The sequence below is a fragment of the Centroberyx gerrardi genome, chromosome 12, assembly GCF_048128805.1.
Source record: "Centroberyx gerrardi isolate f3 chromosome 12, fCenGer3.hap1.cur.20231027, whole genome shotgun sequence".
NCBI lineage: Eukaryota > Metazoa > Chordata > Actinopteri > Beryciformes > Berycidae > Centroberyx > Centroberyx gerrardi.
In genome coordinates, this window is record NC_136008.1 from 31,435,705 (window position 1) to 31,452,708 (window position 17,004).

The 17,004-nt window shown below is 39.4% G+C and overlaps 1 protein-coding gene across 1 annotated transcript in view; it reads right to left on the bottom strand.

Annotated features, from left to right (window-relative positions):
• Positions 1-4,982: 4,982 nt before the first annotated feature.
• The window catches only part of dtnbp1a (dystrobrevin binding protein 1a), a 104,659-nt gene continuing 92,637 nt past the window's right edge, over positions 4,983-17,004 (bottom strand). Inside the window, exon 10 of the mRNA XM_078286979.1 lies at positions 4,983-6,290. Coding sequence (XP_078143105.1) covers positions 6,031-6,290 — 260 coding nt within the window. The 3' untranslated portion in view covers positions 4,983-6,030. The remainder of the gene's footprint in view (positions 6,291-17,004) is intronic.

Below are 17,004 nucleotides of genomic sequence, written 5' to 3' on the forward strand. Positions count from 1 at the left end.
AAACCAGTTCTTAATGATGGTTTTCTTAGCTGCAGTTGAAACCAATTTGCCATTAGTATTCGCTTCTCCTGAAAGGAGATGAACACATTTGGATTGAACCCCAAGAGATAGAGAGCAGGGCAGATGGGAAGAGGTTTACCAATAATGCTACCAATTTGCTATCAATTTGATCAAAACATTATATGCCAATCCATCAGCGTCAGTAGTTACTGGCAATATATGTTCTGCTCCATTTAGGATTACAAGGAGTAGCCAACAGGGGGATCCATTAAGTCCAATGTTGTTTATTTTATCTTTGGAACCACTAGCACAGGCTATACTCCAATCGCAACAGGTTAAACCAATAAGAATCAATTCAACAGATCATTTCATTATATGCAGATGATATATTAATTTTTCTCGAAAATGTTCAGAATTCTCTTCATAGTGTGCTGCATATCCTTGATGAGTTCAGTTCAGTATCTAGCTATAAAATAAACTGGACGAAATCATCGTTACTACCACTTAATACAACTGCTAAAGATGAAGCTGCTACTTTCAAGATACCAATCGTCTCCTATTTTAGATATTTAGGAATAGAAATATTCTCATCACTGGATAAAATTATTTCTAAGAATTATAATTGAATTATCAGACTGGTAAAATCGGACCTTACGACATGGCAGAAACTACCCATCTCTATGACAGGTAGAATCTCCATTATAAAAATGAATGTACTTCCTAGAGTTAATTTCTGTAGTTCTATGTTGCCTTTGCCTCCGCCTCCTGGTTACTGGGAGAAGATGCATAGTTATATAAACCATTTCTTATGGAAAGGTAAGAAGGCGAGAATTAAACTTATTCACCTTCAAAAAGAAAAAGAGACAAGTGGTTTAGCACTTCCAAATCTAAAAATGTATTGCCAGGTGTTACATTTTGCTCAACTTTTGAAATGGTTCTGTTCTGAATCTACAACCCCCTGGCTCATCATTGAGAGAAACATTGTTATGCCAATTGCTATTGAAGAGTTAGTCTTTACTGAAACCTCTCTGAGACAACTGAAACAAAAATATGGTCCAATAATTGCACATAGTATTTCAGTCTGGCGTAATATGGAAAAACAATACAAATGGTCGACCAAGTGGCACTCTTTTACTCCAATATTTCATAATATAGCCCTGAGAACAGGTGGTCGTCCTTTTATCTCATCCCAATGGTCAAATGCTGGAGTCCGTTTCTTAGGGGACATTATGGATAGAAATGGGCTTTGGTCCTTCCAAGACCTTAAAGAATCATTTAATTTACCTGGAAAATCCTTTTTATATTTACAGCTCAGATCAGCTATGCTGGCTTATGGCGTTCCATGGAACATGCCACTTCCAGTACATCCGGTTGTTGAAGTGATTAACAAATTAATGGATCTTCCCAATGGACATATTTCAGTCATCTATAAAACATTAATAGGAAAATCAACATCACCTTTAGGAGTGATACAAATTTGGAATACAGATCTTTCTGACTATGCTCAATCTATAAATTGGGATAAGATTTGGAAAAACATTATTATGTCCTCTCATAACATAGATCATTAGCTGATCCATTTTAAGTTTATACACAGATATTATTTAACCCCTAAGAAAAGACACTTGATGAATTTTACTCCAACACCTAACTGCACTCTATGGTCACTAAATTATCTAGGAACCTATTTACATATGATGTGGGAATGCCCCCCGGTAAAAACCTTTTGGACGGCAGTAATTGATTTCCTATCCAAAGCAATACATACACCTTTGTCTGATTGCCCAGTTCTGATGCTTTTAAATGATGATACTTCTTTCAACATGTCTTTAAATCAAAAACATCTCTGGCTGGCAGGTTGTACTGCTGCAAAAAAAATGTTAGTTATGAGATGGCGACATCCACATGCTCTCCCAATACATCAATGGATTCAGTTGTTGTTAGATATTCTAATAATGGAATTATCAACAGCAAAACTCAATGAGGCTAGTCATGAAACAGTTGAGGCCTGGAAGAAAATTATTACAACTGTAACAGAGCTAAATCATTGAATTATTTCTATTAATTTTATTTTTATTAATGTTGTTTATGCATTTATTTATTTATTTTTATTAATTTATATATATATTTGTATACTGTATATGTGTATGTGTATGTATGTGTGTATATGTATGTATATGTGTATGTGTATATATGCATATATGTGTATGTGTATATATATATATATATATATACATATTTTTTATTTATTTATTATTATTATTTTTTTTAATTAATTTATTTTTTAAATTATATTCAAGATAGCACACCAAGCCACCGGAGGTAAAGCTGAGCTAAATATGGTATGATTGTCAGTAAAAAAGGAGGAGAAAGAGGGTTAGAAACAGTATATGGCATCAGAAATTGTACAGAGAAGAGTCACTTGGTGAGGGCTCTCAGGACGAGGAAACTACATCGCTTGAACTGAGGACTGGACTATACTGGGACTTAACCATTTTCAGAGAAGTTCTCGGCTGAGGACTTAGCCTCTGGGCGAAGAACAGGACTTAGCCCCGAAACGGAGAAGTGGGACTTACAGCCTCGATGACTCTTAGTCTCTGAAGACAGCAAACACTCTTTGGAAATACTCTTTGGATATATTCTTGGGATTAATTCTTTGGATGATTGACTTTGGATTATTTCTTGAAGGGTTGCTCTGAAGAAAGGTTAGGATAGGGAGTTATGATAGGAATAAAAATCTCACTTTCTCCTCCTAACTATTTAGAACTGAACAAAATAATAATCATTTAATCAGGTAACCTTATTTAATAATGAAGCAATGTCAATGTCTGTGTGCTAAAAGGCATACATTGGGGTTGTTGATCTGAACGTATGTGTCGTACAAACTGCCTGGTTGACATTGTGGAGAATAAATAAGGTTTCTGAGTGATCTATCAGTGTCAAGTGTACATGCCATGCACTAAGGGGCACGTGGCTCAGAATGTATGTCATACACGCTGCCTGGCTGAGAAATCACTCGGAATTAAATAATGATTAAACATGTAGACATTGAAAGGAGTTTTATTTTATTTACTCTTAATTAGCAGTTATCCTGTTTTTATTGATTTTACTTAAACAAATTTACTGTACTGAATTTTGCTTTAGCTGAACGTATCTGCTTGAGTGAAAAAATAAAGCAAACCATTTACAGTTAAAGTACTGAATTCTTAGTGTTCTATCCTCTGTGAGGGCTCTCACAGGGGTAGTGTGCCTCTCCTTGTAGATGTAAAAGATTCCAGATAGAGTGTCGCTAAGCCAGGTTCACGAGATGAAGGTTCTTATGGGTTAATTTAGACCAAGAAAATGTACATGCCCTTTGCAGTAAAAGTATACTTATTGCTTAAATTATTATCCAGCAACCACACCAACTGCTACATTAGAGAGTAGCTGTCGTTAACCAAAGTGGCTTCATATATGTACTTCTACACAGGCCAGTAGGGGTGCATTTGGAGTGGAAGTAGGGTAGACTTTGGGATAGTAGACAGTCAGCCGCTGGACGAATATCTCTTCGACTTCAGCCTATATCCATTAGAATCCTGCGCTGTTAAAATAGTAGGCAGGTTAATTAGGCCACCTTAGAGTGAGGGCTGATCAGGGACCTTGTACTGGGTCTGCCAGGTAACACAATACAGCACCGAATCCACTTAAAGATCCTCCTCATCACGTACAAAGCTCTCAATAATCTTGCCCCCTCATAACTGACAAACCTTCTCCATCGCCACATCCCCACCCGCCACCTCAGATCAGCTGATGCCAACCTCTTGACCCCCATCACCAGGACAAAGCACCGCACCTTGGGGGACAGAGCCCTTGCCATCGCTGATGGCAACCGATCCCAACCCTCTGGAATTCCCTCCCTTCACACATCAGAAAATCAGACCCACTACCTTCATTCAAAAATAAACTCAAAATCCACCTCTTCAAAACTGCTTCAAAATACTCCCACTGCTTCTCCTAAAATGAACAAACCATCAACACTGTTTTCTGTCTCTCTACTCTCTTAATACTCATGTTATTTATTTTTATTATGGTCATTTATTTATTATCATCACTTTTGTAACATTTGCTTTATATATTTTAATATTTTATTCTCTTTATCCCTTTGCTGTAAAGTGTCTTTGAGTACCATGTAAAGCGCTCTAGAAATAAAATGTATTATTATTATTATTATTATACCGTAAATATCAATGAGCTGGACCTGCTGCTCCTCAATGATCTTACTTGCCATACTAACCAACCTGTTGAGTCTGTTTTTGTTATGGACACTCAAATTCCAAAACCAGGCCACAATACATAAAGTCAGTACAAATTCAATAAAACTTGGTTCCCAATTAATTATACCTGGCAACTAGCTCAACCTGCCGGTCACAGATCACAGTTGGATGGGGACAAGGTGGCTACTTCCTGTAATCAGTGACCATATCTTTCGTCTTTGACACATTCAGCTGAATGAGGAGTTACACCATCTTAGAAAATCCTCAACCACAGGACCATGCCCAGAGTCACCCTCCTGGAGCAGACTGCCAATGACAGAATCATCAGCAAACATAATGGTGAATGTGTCTTTATGTTGGCTGCAACAGTCGTTTGTATACAGAATATACAAGAGTGGACAAAAGACACAACCCGGTGGAGAACCTATCGATGAGCCTAGGTTTTTGGAGACCTGTTCGTCAAAAGTCCACTATCCAGCCAACACTGCCTTGATTTAATTTGTGCAAGAGAAGCATCTCTGCAAGCAAATGTGGCTGGATAGAGCATGGTGTGGGTGTATAGAAAATGAAGCTGCAGTCACTTACCTCTTCTGCAGTCTGGTCTGGTATTGCTCACCCTCCCTCCCTCCCTCCCTCACTCACTCACTCACGTTTAATCTTTTTGTCTCTTGTTTTCTGTATTCTATAAATAAACTTTATAAGACTTACAGACAAGCCAATATAAGGACAGATTGATTTATTTATCATGTAGATAGGGTGACAGAAAGACAGACATGATCTTGCTGTCAGACAAATAGGCAAACAGACATGCTGATAGAGAGACATGTTTAAAGATAGACATACAATATCTGAATGATAAGAATTGTTTGATTGCCAGTTTGGAGGTGGTCTGACTTTCACCGTCATTCTCAACTGTTTGTCCAGGGCTGAAGGTAGAACAGGAAAGCAGGATTGATTGTATTCTCTTTGTATTCTCTTTTTTTAATTATCAGTCATACACTGGAAGCTGTCCATTACATTCAGATTTCTCTATTGTTGGCCATAACACAGTTCTATATGTTACATTGCCCAGGGGGAAAAGAAGGAGTAGGTGTTAATTCATCCGGTCTCACTGCTCAGGGTAGAGTGCGGCAATAGTTGGTACAGGTATGGGCTATCACTTGTGCCATTTTGTTTCCAAATAGTATTAAAGCTGCACTAGGACATTTTTGTGGCCCCAAATGACAGCGAGAAGGAAATTCTTTTAATTTTGAGGATACCAAGAGATACAAAAGGGACAAGAGATCTAAGATTTCTTGGTGAGTTGTCACTTCCAATGTGGAGCAGATTGTGTGCCAGTGACCATACCAACACAAGAATTTAATTTGGGTAAAATGGGTGAATCTACAGTGTCTCAATTAGGGGGGCACGGGATGCTCTTCTCTGTTGCAGCCCAACTTTGTGAATAATGCTGATAAGTCAGCTGGATCTTTACATTAAATCTGGCATAGCACAGTTTAAACCAAAGATGAGAGATGAAATTGGCCATCATTAGAGCACTGTTTCAAGATGGCTGGAGATAGGGGCTGTGACATCAAGTAAAAGAAAAGGGTAGGTTACAGTGCCCAGCAGGGTATAGACGGGGTAACTGTTACATGTAGCAGGGGTAATAGTGGGTAGTTGTTACATTACTCGGGTGATAGTGGGTAGCTGTTACATTACTAAGGGATGACAGAGGGTAGTTGTTACCCTGTAATTAGGGAGATACTAGGGGCAGGTTGTGAGGCAGGTTGCTAGGCTACCCAGAGGGCAAGTCCCCTGCAGAGTCGCTCTCATCAGAGCTTCTCATTGGACCAACCTCTGGTAGAACAACCAATGACATATCTATTTGAACATCCTCCTCGTCTGATTGGACCAGAGGCTCGTCACTCTCCTCACTTGCCACCTCATCCTCTTGCCCCCTTGCTGCACCCTGGTTGGCTGGCTGGTTGTTTGTGGGAGGGGCTTGGCTTGTTGAGCTTCTCAGAGATTCAGAAGACCAGGACTCAAGGTCTGGACCTGTTAGAGAGGACACAACATCTGAGTTAACCAACTATCTAACTAGGGTTAGAGTTAACTAATGAAGAAGCAGCGCACCAACACTTTGTTGTGGAATTGAAAGAACAATTACAGTCACTTGAGTTCAGTTTAATTATTTAGTTAGCTGACTCAGAGAGTCAGAGGACAAGAATTCACGGTTTGGACCAAGAAGAGCAACCACAATATTACTTTTATTCAATGGGTAAATAAAAGTGAAACCAATAACAACAATGTAACTGAATGTTAACTTAACAGCTAACTTAGAGAGTCAGGGCAGCAGCAGTCAGGACCTAGTGTGACAATTACAGAATATTAGACAGTTGGTTAGAACAATGACAAAATGTTTGTGAATAGAATACTGAGGGTGTATTGTTGTATATAAAAGCTATGCAAGTTGTATACCTAAACTATGAAAGGTCTTCTTAACCTTGACTGATCCTTATCTTGCAGCCAGGGGAATAATAAGAATTAAAACAGTAATAATAATAAGAAGAATAAGAATAATATTTAGGTGCAGGTGAAATGTTGCCTGATATATTGCCTTCTGAAAAATTGCCAATTCTGGCCTTATGGTAAAGCTATAGAGCATAACCACATGTGGACTGACACACTTCTAAGCCCTTCACGAACATTTAGATTAAGTTTGGTTGCCCAAACATTTAGGTGCTGAGAAATTATGCATCCTTCCTGTTTGTGTCTTCGCTGTCAACTTATTATGTGTGTCGCGGTCAAATGGCTACAAGTATGTACAAAGATGATATAGGCAGTTGAAATATTAATTTTCTTTATGCTTGCAATTTTTTGGTGGAGGCAACTTTGTAGGACAAATAAAAAAATAGGTGCTATTGCAGGGTTGGCCTGATGGTGACGGGACGGAGCATGACCAAATGTGGTCTGACATTTCTGGGCCTACGTGATATATTTATGTGGAATCTGATTGCTCTAGCATCAAGCATTTAGGAATTACACCTCACTTCCTATTTGCATGTGTTTACGGTACATTTTGGTTGGGTTTCACAGCTAAATGGCTAGGACAATCAAAAATTGGTGTAATAATCACAATATAGGACATCCACATATGCTGTGTGCAAAATTTTGTGGATTGGATCAACTTTGCGAGAGAAATAGCAAAAAAAAAAAAAAAGTGTTTGCATAAAATCAAAAATGGTGGAAAACGGTCAAGGATGAAATGAAAAACAATATGTGCAATGCATTTGTGTTGAGCCACAGAATTTGAGGAATAACAAACATGTAATTTGTGATAACCTGCAACCAGCTTGGCACTTTGAGAAGATGTGGCGGTCATGTCACATTTTTTCATTTCATGCGATGGCTTCAATCAACTGAACTCCTGGCACACTAAAACGATTACTTTAGGCTATTTATTCATTTATAGGCACAAAGCTAACAAACTGGGCTTCTCGAAGAGATGGATGTTATATGCAGCTGTGCTGATATGCAGCACAGTTTGGATCCATACCAAATTGCATATAAAGGTAATAGAGGTACCAGTGACACTCTGATCACTGTGATGCATTTAGCCCTAAAACACCATGAAAATCCAACATCTTATGTAAGAATGATGTTTATGGATTTTAGCTTGGCATTTAATACAGTACACCCTCAGTTTGTACTAACTAAATTAAAACAAATAGAGGTAAATGCCTACGCAATAAGATGGTACCACTCATTCCTGGTAGGTAGACAACAGCAGGTTAAATTCAATTCAACTCTTTCGAACCTGTAGACAATAAGTGTGGGAGTCCCACAGGATGAGTGTAGTAACTGCATATCATCATTGTCATCTAACATCTGGAAAGGCCCTGTGCATCCTGTGTGAGCCTCTTCCCTGATAACAGATCAGTATGGTGGAAAGACCATGAGATCGAAAGGAAAGGACACTGACCTCAATGTAAATTATCTCATTTCCACCCCTAAAAGCTGGTATCAAGGAACAGACCTGGTAAATAACCATAAAACTCCAACACTCGGCCCTGTCTCTGTTAATCCCCAAAGAGCCAGAAAGTCTGAGATGAGACACATTGGAATGTGTCCAAAATCAGGAGAAATCTTTGATACAGACTCATGAAACCTTGGGTATCACATTGTGGTGGACTCTAATGTATATGTCTAATTTTATGTGTAACCAGCGCCGTCGCTAGTGGGGTGAAAGGTGGTGACGATTCTAGGGGCCCACAGCTGGAGATGGCCCAGAACAATTCCAGAAGGATGTCATACATTTTTAATTATACATTAATGTATTCTATAGATCCTGCAAAGGCATTTGATACTTCAGAATAAAAAATAATAAACCCACAAATGATGCAATATGTGATGAAAGCAGTTTTAATTTTCCAATCCATGCCCCCCTCCCCCTCCAAAAAAATGGTTTGATCCTCTGCTGCGCGTTCGAAAACTGATAGAGGACAGAAGTTGGGGTCGGGACCGTGGGTCAGACAGCATCATGTCAGGTAAAAAAGTAAATCGGGAAAAAAAGAAAAGAAAGGAAGGAGGAGGCTGGGAAAAGAGGCTGTATTTCTTTTTCAGTAGTTATTTTTTTCTTTTTCAGTAGTTATTCATGAATCTGAGTCATGAATCATGAATATAGAGATAATCCAATGTTACTGAAGATGAAATTGAGGACTGTAATTGTTGGCTGTGTGGGTTTGTTTGTGAGTTTTGGGTTGTTAGTTAGCAATTGCATTGATATGAAATAATCTCTCTTACTTGTCTTGATTTGGTACTAGAAGTATTTCAGTTATTATGCTGTTAGTCATGTGAGTCATGAGAGTGGCATGTGTAAAAGAAAAGAGAAGACACATTGAGCAGCGAGGAAAATGGATTTGACATCTATATTCAAATTGAGTATTAATTCACTGCATTAAATATGTCCTTTATTTAGAAAATACTTACATTTATTTTATTTAAAAAAAGGGGGGGGGGCCAGAGCAATATTCTTTCAGGGGGCCCAGAATTCCTAGCTACGTCCCTGTGTGTAACTGTGATGTTTTATATAATAATTATTTGCATTATTCAATTCCTCATGGGGCTTAGATAGCCATGTTTGATATTAATATGTTCAGGAATTTGTGCTGAGTTTAATAATGTCAATGTTACTATGGTCAATCATATTGGATAGATCTGGGAACCAAAATTAAGGTTTCATGCATATGTAATGAGCCGTAACACTAGACATACCAGCCCACACTCATACCCCTCAACTGATCACAACAAAACCACATGCTACACTTTCCAATGCGGATTTCATGCACTATACGTGTCACGACCGTGACACATAATAATAATAACAATAATAATGCATTTTATTTGTATAGCACTTTTCATTCATAGTGAATCTCAAAGTGCTACAGAGTTAAAAACATTAAAAAAATGAAGACAAAGAAAAAAGAGATCGCTAACAAAAGTTAACACGAAAAAGCCTTCCTGAATAAAAAGGTTTTTAGGCCTGTCTTAAAAGAGTCCAGGGTCTGTGCTGCCCTTAGACGGTTAGGAAGGCTGTTCCACAAGCGCGGTGCAGCTGAGCAGAAGGCCCGATCCCCCATGGTGCGGAGCTTGGTACTGGGGGCCCGGAGGAGCAAGCTGTTGGTAGATCTGAGAGTGCGGGTGGAGGTTTGTGGGGTGATCAGTTCTTGTAGGTAGGGAGGCGCATGTCTGTTAATGCATTTGTAGGTGAGTAGCAGGACTTTGTAGTCGACCCTGAAGGAGACAGGGCAATGAAAGCAGAGTTGGTGTTATGTGTTCGTGTTTTCGCACTCTCATCAGGATCCTGGCAGCGCTGTTCTGAATATACTGGAGCTTCTGGATGCTCCTGCCAGGGATCCCAGTGAAGAGTGCATTGCAGTAGTCCAGTCTTGAGGAGATAAAAGCATGGACAAGCTTCTCTGCATCTGACAGGGTTAGAGTGGGGCGGAGTTTGGAAATGTTTTTGAGATGGTAGAAAGAGGTCTTGCACAGATGTTTTATATGGTCATGAAAAGTCAGGTGAGGGTCAAACCTAATACCCAGATTAGTGACTGAGGAGGAGAGGGGGATGTCCTGGTTGTCAAAGGTGAGATGAGGTATGGGGGATGACTGAACCTGGTGTGGAGTGCCAACAAGGAGAGCTTCAGTTTTGCTGCTGTTTAACTGGAGGAAATTGCTGCTCATCCAGGCTTGGGGCAGTTTTTATGTACAGCTGGGTATCATCAGCATAGCAATGGAAAGACATCCCATGTCTGCTGATGACACGACCAAGGGGGAGCATGTAGAGGGTAAACAGGATGGGGCCGAGAACCGACCCTTGCGGAACACCACAGGTGACAGGGAGCAATCTAGACCTGCATCCTCCCAGTGAGACATACTCAGTCCTGCCAGAAAGGTAGGACTGAAACCACTTAAGTGCAGAGTCTGACAGTCCAATGGTGGTGTGGAGCCGCTCTAGGAGGATAATGTGATCCACAGTGTCAAACGCAGCACTCAGGTCAAGGAGAATCAGAAGAGAAGGGGACCCTGCATCAGCTGCCATCAGCTGGTCATTCGTAACCCTGAGCAGAGCTGTTTCAGTGCTGTGGGCTGAACGAAAACCTGACTGAAATTTCTCAAATAGGTTGTTGTGTTTAAGGTGGTCCTGGAGCTGAGAAACAACACCTTGGACAGGAAAGCGAGGTTGGAGATAGGCCTGTAGTTGGCTAGAACTTCCGGGTCCAGGGTGGGCTTCTTGAGGAGGGGGCGGATGACAGCAACCTTGAGAGCAGATGGAACACTACCGGTTTGAAGGGAGAAGTTGACCGTTTGGGTGATCAAGGGGCTGAGAATGGGGATGTATGACTTGAGCAAAGCTGTGGGAATGGGGTCCAGGGCACAAGTGCAGGGTTTCATTTTCCTGAGGATTTCCTCAATGTGGCTCTGCTGGACACCAGCGAAATGGAGGAGAGACGGCAAGCTCCCAGACAGGGGGTCGATGACAGGAGGAGGCAGAGAGGAAGAGCTGGACATCAGAGAACGGATGTTGTTGACCTTGGCTCTGAAAAAGTCAATGAAGCTGTTACATCGCTCTTATGTAGCCTCGATTGGGGAAGATGATTGTGGCTTCAGGAGATGGTTTATGGTGGAAAAAAGATGCTTAGAGTTGCCAGGATTGTTATTGATTACGTTGGAGTAGAACTGTGACCGAGCATCTTTAAGGGACTTGGAGTAAGCCCTTTGATGTTCACGGAAGGCCAGTTTATGGACAGTGAGCCCAGAATGTCTGAGGCGTCGTTCCAGGACACGCCCAGCTGTTTTTATTTTCCGCAGTTCATGTGTGAACCAGGGGGCAGAGCGTGAAAAATTGACCTCACGTGTCTTGACAGGGGCATGGAGATCAAAGACGCTGCTCAAAGATGTATTATAGAGTTCCACTACTTCATCCACTTTATACACATGTGCTAAGGAGTCTGACAACAACTTTGTTCCAAAGTTTGTCTCCAAAGATGGACTCAACTGCATCATCACTACAAGCCAAGTAGAAAGCCTGTTTCAGCCGAAACAGTGAAGAGAGCCTTGCTGCCTTGCCTATCTGCCTGACACAAATACACACACGCCAGCACGTGTGTCTGTGTGTCCTGCCTGCTACAACCGCTATCAGCTATCCTGCTGAGTTTAACTCAAATAATCATCGGAACCTCCAGAGTGGGTCTGCGTTAGCCTTGAGAGACCCACAACCCTCTGTCCAGCAGCCTGCGTGCTTCACCCTGTTGTGGTCTGCTGAGATCAACTGCCATTGATTCATCACAATTCATAGGTATACCTCTTGTATATACTGTACCATATTCACTTGTATTTACCTGATTATTGAGTGTGCTTTAGTTTAGTAATAAATACACTATTTTACATAAAGTCACCTCCTGTGCTCATTGTGTGAGTTTAAATTCAAACATGCCGAGAATTCAGTCCTTCAGGTGCCCCGTTCTTAATTCTCATTGACGCTAACTCTAAATTACAGAGATATCAGACACCATCAAAATCACCACTACATGAGTATACAGATGATTGTAGAGGTCGTCATAAAAACAACTATATTATTAAATTATACAGTAATAATAAGTAATACAGTTAAACTTAGTTTATTAAATCAAGTGTCCGACCTTTCCTCATACAGATCAGAGATACAAGAGTTCATAGAATGGTGTGCGGGGCACCACCTGCTGCTAAATGCCAGACTAAAGGAATTATATTCGACTCTAGAGCCATTGGAGACCATACTTTAATGATGATTCATGGATGAGGTATTGAGCAGGTAGTGCTGTACAAATCTCAACTTGAATTGGACCAGCCATGTTGAGAATATTTGCTCACGTATCAATCAATGCTTTTACTTTTTGCTTAGGTTAAGGCTCTATGGTGTAGATAAGAATGTTATGTTGCTGTTTTATAGGGCATCAACTGAATCTATTCTTCGCTATGGTATCTTAGTATGGTTTGGTAATTGCCATCGGGTAGAACGTTTTGATTACCAAATCGTAGACTTCACAGATATAAATTTTCCCTGGTTCCATTTTCGATCAAGTACAGAACAATACTAGGCCTAAGTAATGATAGGCTAATTGTATGTTGGGGAAAAAAAAGGTAGGCTAAAATACAGCCTAAAAACACAGTGAAAAATCATAATATTCCTCCTATCATATTACTATAGGGATTTAGCATGTCTATGGTACTCTATAGTGAGTTTATAGTGAGTGGGTATCATCATTCACTCATTGTTTCAATTGGGAAACTTAAATATACGAGGCTCCCGCACACCATCTACTTGCAAATCTCAGTTTGTTGTGACGTTTCGGTCATAGACCTTTTTCTAATTCTAAATTATAGTGATAATACATTCTGACCAAACAGGATTTATTAGAAATAGACATTCCTTTTTCAACATCAGACAGCTCCTCAATGTGCTGTACTCCCCTGCATCAAAGCATCCTGAGGTAGTAGTATCTTTTGATGCAGAGAAGACATTTGATCATGTTGAGTGGGATTATTTGACAGACACCCTTCAAAGATTTGGATTTGGCCCTAAATTTGTGACATGGATTAAGACCCGATATCTATCCCCAATGGCTTCAGTGCGCTCAAATAACATATCTTCTGAGTATTTCCCTCTAGAGCATGGCACAAGACAAGGATGCCCTTTGTCACCCCTATTGTTTGCTCTAGCGGTCGAGCCTCTTGCCATAGCATTATGGGCTAACAATGATATTCAGGGTATTTCCCGTGGTACTCTTAAACTGAAATTGTCTTTGTATGCTGATGATCTTCTTTTGTTTACATCCAATCCAAATGTCTCTCTGCCCAAGGCCATATCTGTTATGGAAGCTTTTGGCAAAGTGTCAAGTTAAAGTTGGGGAAAAGTGAACTGTTTACGATAAACAATGTTGCCTTGAATAGCTCATTTTCACACTTCCAGTTCAGAGTGGTCTGTGACCAGTTTGCATATCTAGGAGTAAAAGTAACACAAAAGTACTCAGACTTATTCAAGGCAAACATTGCTGTTCTAGTTGATAGCCTCAAGCAATGTTTTATATATTGGAAGACTACCTCTTTCACTCATTGGTCAGGTTAATGTTATAAAAATGAATGTGCTCCGGAAGTTCTTGTATTTTTTCCAATGTTTACCTGTTTTTATACCCAAGTAATTTTTCACTTCAATTGAACAAACTTTTCTGTCTTTTATTTGGGATGGTAAAGTACCACGCATTGGTAAGAAACATTTACAAAAACCCAAAGACTTGGGAGGTCTAGCACTACCAAATTTCCAAACATACAGTTCCTCTCTGGGTCCAGCTAGAGTCAGAATTATGCAAACCTGCCACTCTGTCCTCTTTACTATGTTGCTCTCTCCCATTTCCTTTAAGAAAATGTGGCAACAACGCAGTAACAAAACAATCACTCAAGATCTGGAATCAATTCCGATTAGCCCTTAACTTGAAACATCTTTCCATATCTGGTCCAATATCTCAAAATACCATGTTTCCCCCTTACGTTTTTTGCCCTCTTATAATCATTGGGTCAGAGACTTATTAGGTGGCCTTAAACTAGAGAAACTTAAATTCAGCTCTTGTGGAAAACCTGAACGTTTCTATGAGACCTGGTTTCCGTTCTGGGCCTACTTTGAGCGTATCACCCTGTGAGGTTTTTTTTTTCCTGCTCCTAATGCTCCTAAATTGTGGAACACCCAACCAAAGAATATTAAAGTAGTGGCACAATGTTCCACACTTTTGTGTGATTTTTCTTAAACTGTTTTTGTTTGCATATAATTAAAATTATAATAAAATAATTATAATGTATTATAATGCATATAATACATGTTTTTGCATTGACAAATTGTGGTGAAGTGTGGTTCATCCTATGGTGTGACACTATGTCATTTGGTGTGACATTCAGAATTGTGACAATAAAAAGGCTTTGTTAGTGATAAATCATAAAATCTCAATGGAACACATGGAAAATAGTATCAGCAAGTATTTTGTTAGATTTATAACAGGGTTTGTCAGAATTAATCTAAAATATATTGAAAGATTGAGGACAGATGTCTTACTTTGTGCGATGATTAAGAAAAATAATACAAAATGTAATTAATTTGCACAAGGAAATGCTGGATCTCAAGATAGTAATGATGAAGAATTATTATAAAGTGAGTTACTTGAGAAAAGTATACCCCATTTTCATTTTATATACAATAACTTTCATGTCACACCATATGACAATTTTAGGCACTAATACAACAAATTGGTGAATAAATTCAGATTCCAATAGAAAATCTAAAAGACCACATATATTTTTGGAACTCACAACTCAATAATTGTCATGCCTAATATTTGAAGTTTAAAAAAAACCCTTTTTTCAGGCTTATATGTCAACCACCCATATATTTATATATGTATTTTATTTATGTTTTTCTTCCATTGATGTAAAGCACTTTGGTGCCATACAAATAAAGGTTATAATTAGGGGTCCAAGCACGTAGTGCTGGAACCCTATTGTATTTGCTGGAATTGTTCTTTCTTTTTTTTTCTTTCTTTCTTTCTTTCTTTCTTTTTCTCCGCTAAAAGTATCTGCAGCTCAGAAACCATAAGTCCTACAGCAACCATATTTGGCAGGTGGGCTCCTATGGCCCACCACTACTCAGGCAAGGCAGCCCATGCACATTGGCCAGATGGTGGCACTATAACAAGCAACTTTACGTTTTGGCCAATAACTTCTGAACCGTGTGTCGTAGACTGAAAATTCTTCTGTTCCTAGATTCTTTGGAATGTGCCGAGTCCAACCCATTTATCACTTTCAATGTCCACCATATTGCATTGTCCGCCATTTTGAATTATTTAAGAAACATTTTTTTCGCAACTCCTCCTAGGCCGTTCATCCAATTCACATGAAACTTGGTCTGGAGAATCTTGGGACTGTCCTCTTTCAAAGTTGTATAAAGGTTATTGATAGGTCAAATGGTTTGGCTTTTATCGATCAATAAACTTTTAACGAAACACGCCATAACACTAAATTGGCCATAACTCATTAACCATTCATCTAATCAAGCCAAAATTTTAAACACATGTTGAGAAGTGTTGCGTGAACACACCCACAAAAGCATTTTGAGCTGTACCACTAATGGGCACTACAAATGCAAAAAGTTCATATCTCATAATTGACTGCATAGATTTTTATGAACATTTTTACACATGTTCTAGGATGATGTCCAAGTCAATCCATGAAATTTGGTCATTATTGATGAAAGTGGGCATGGCTTATTGCATAATAACCAAATCTTCATTGGTATTAAAGTCACAACTTCAAAAATTCATTAAAAATCAGCCGTATGTCCTAGAGAGCTGAAATTTTCAGGACATGTCGGCTGAAGTGAGATAAATCTTTCGTACACTGGTACCTACCCCCGATTCTGACATCACCCCCCTCTGTTTATAGCAAAAACCGACTGTGATCCCACAGTGTTGTCCTCCTAAACCGTACGTTATAGGAAGAAAACATGATTTTTGAAATGAAAACTGAACGCACAATAGATGGAAATGTGCAGCTGCAAATAGTTTGATAAATTGACAATGTGATATGTTCAAGATAGTTTGATCAATTTTCATCAAACTAAATACAAATGATGTCTGGACTGTCAAGATGATGTCTGTAAAGCCATGTGTAAATTGATTAATGTGGCACGCTAGTACAGTTATAATATTCTTTCTGAGGCTTTCAGTATGGTTTGGACTATCACCTGTGACCAATCACTTGTCTCTTTGGCACACCAAAGTGCAAGTTGGCAGAGTGGTAAAGCTCAGGTCTTTGGACCACAAGGTTGTGAGTTCAAGCCCCTGATGAACTGTGACCGTTTTGAAGTTTCATAAAAAGTACATCAACACTAAATCACAGAGTGCAGAAAACTCAAAGCAGGTGTTTGACATCATCTGTCAATGGCAAAATACCTGAATGGCATCCCTGATTGGGGTGTGGCCAGACCTCTCAATCCATAGAGAGCAGTGCAGCAGCAGTTTTCTGGCCCGTGTGACTTACTATTGTTTTATTCATTAATGGAGAGCACTACAATGTTCTATAAAGTGATTAGCACTGTCAGTCTGTCAATCATAGGCTGCAGTATCACACTACTTCTCCCTTTAGTTAGTTTCTCCTCACTAAACCTATAACAGTCCTTTGGCTCAGT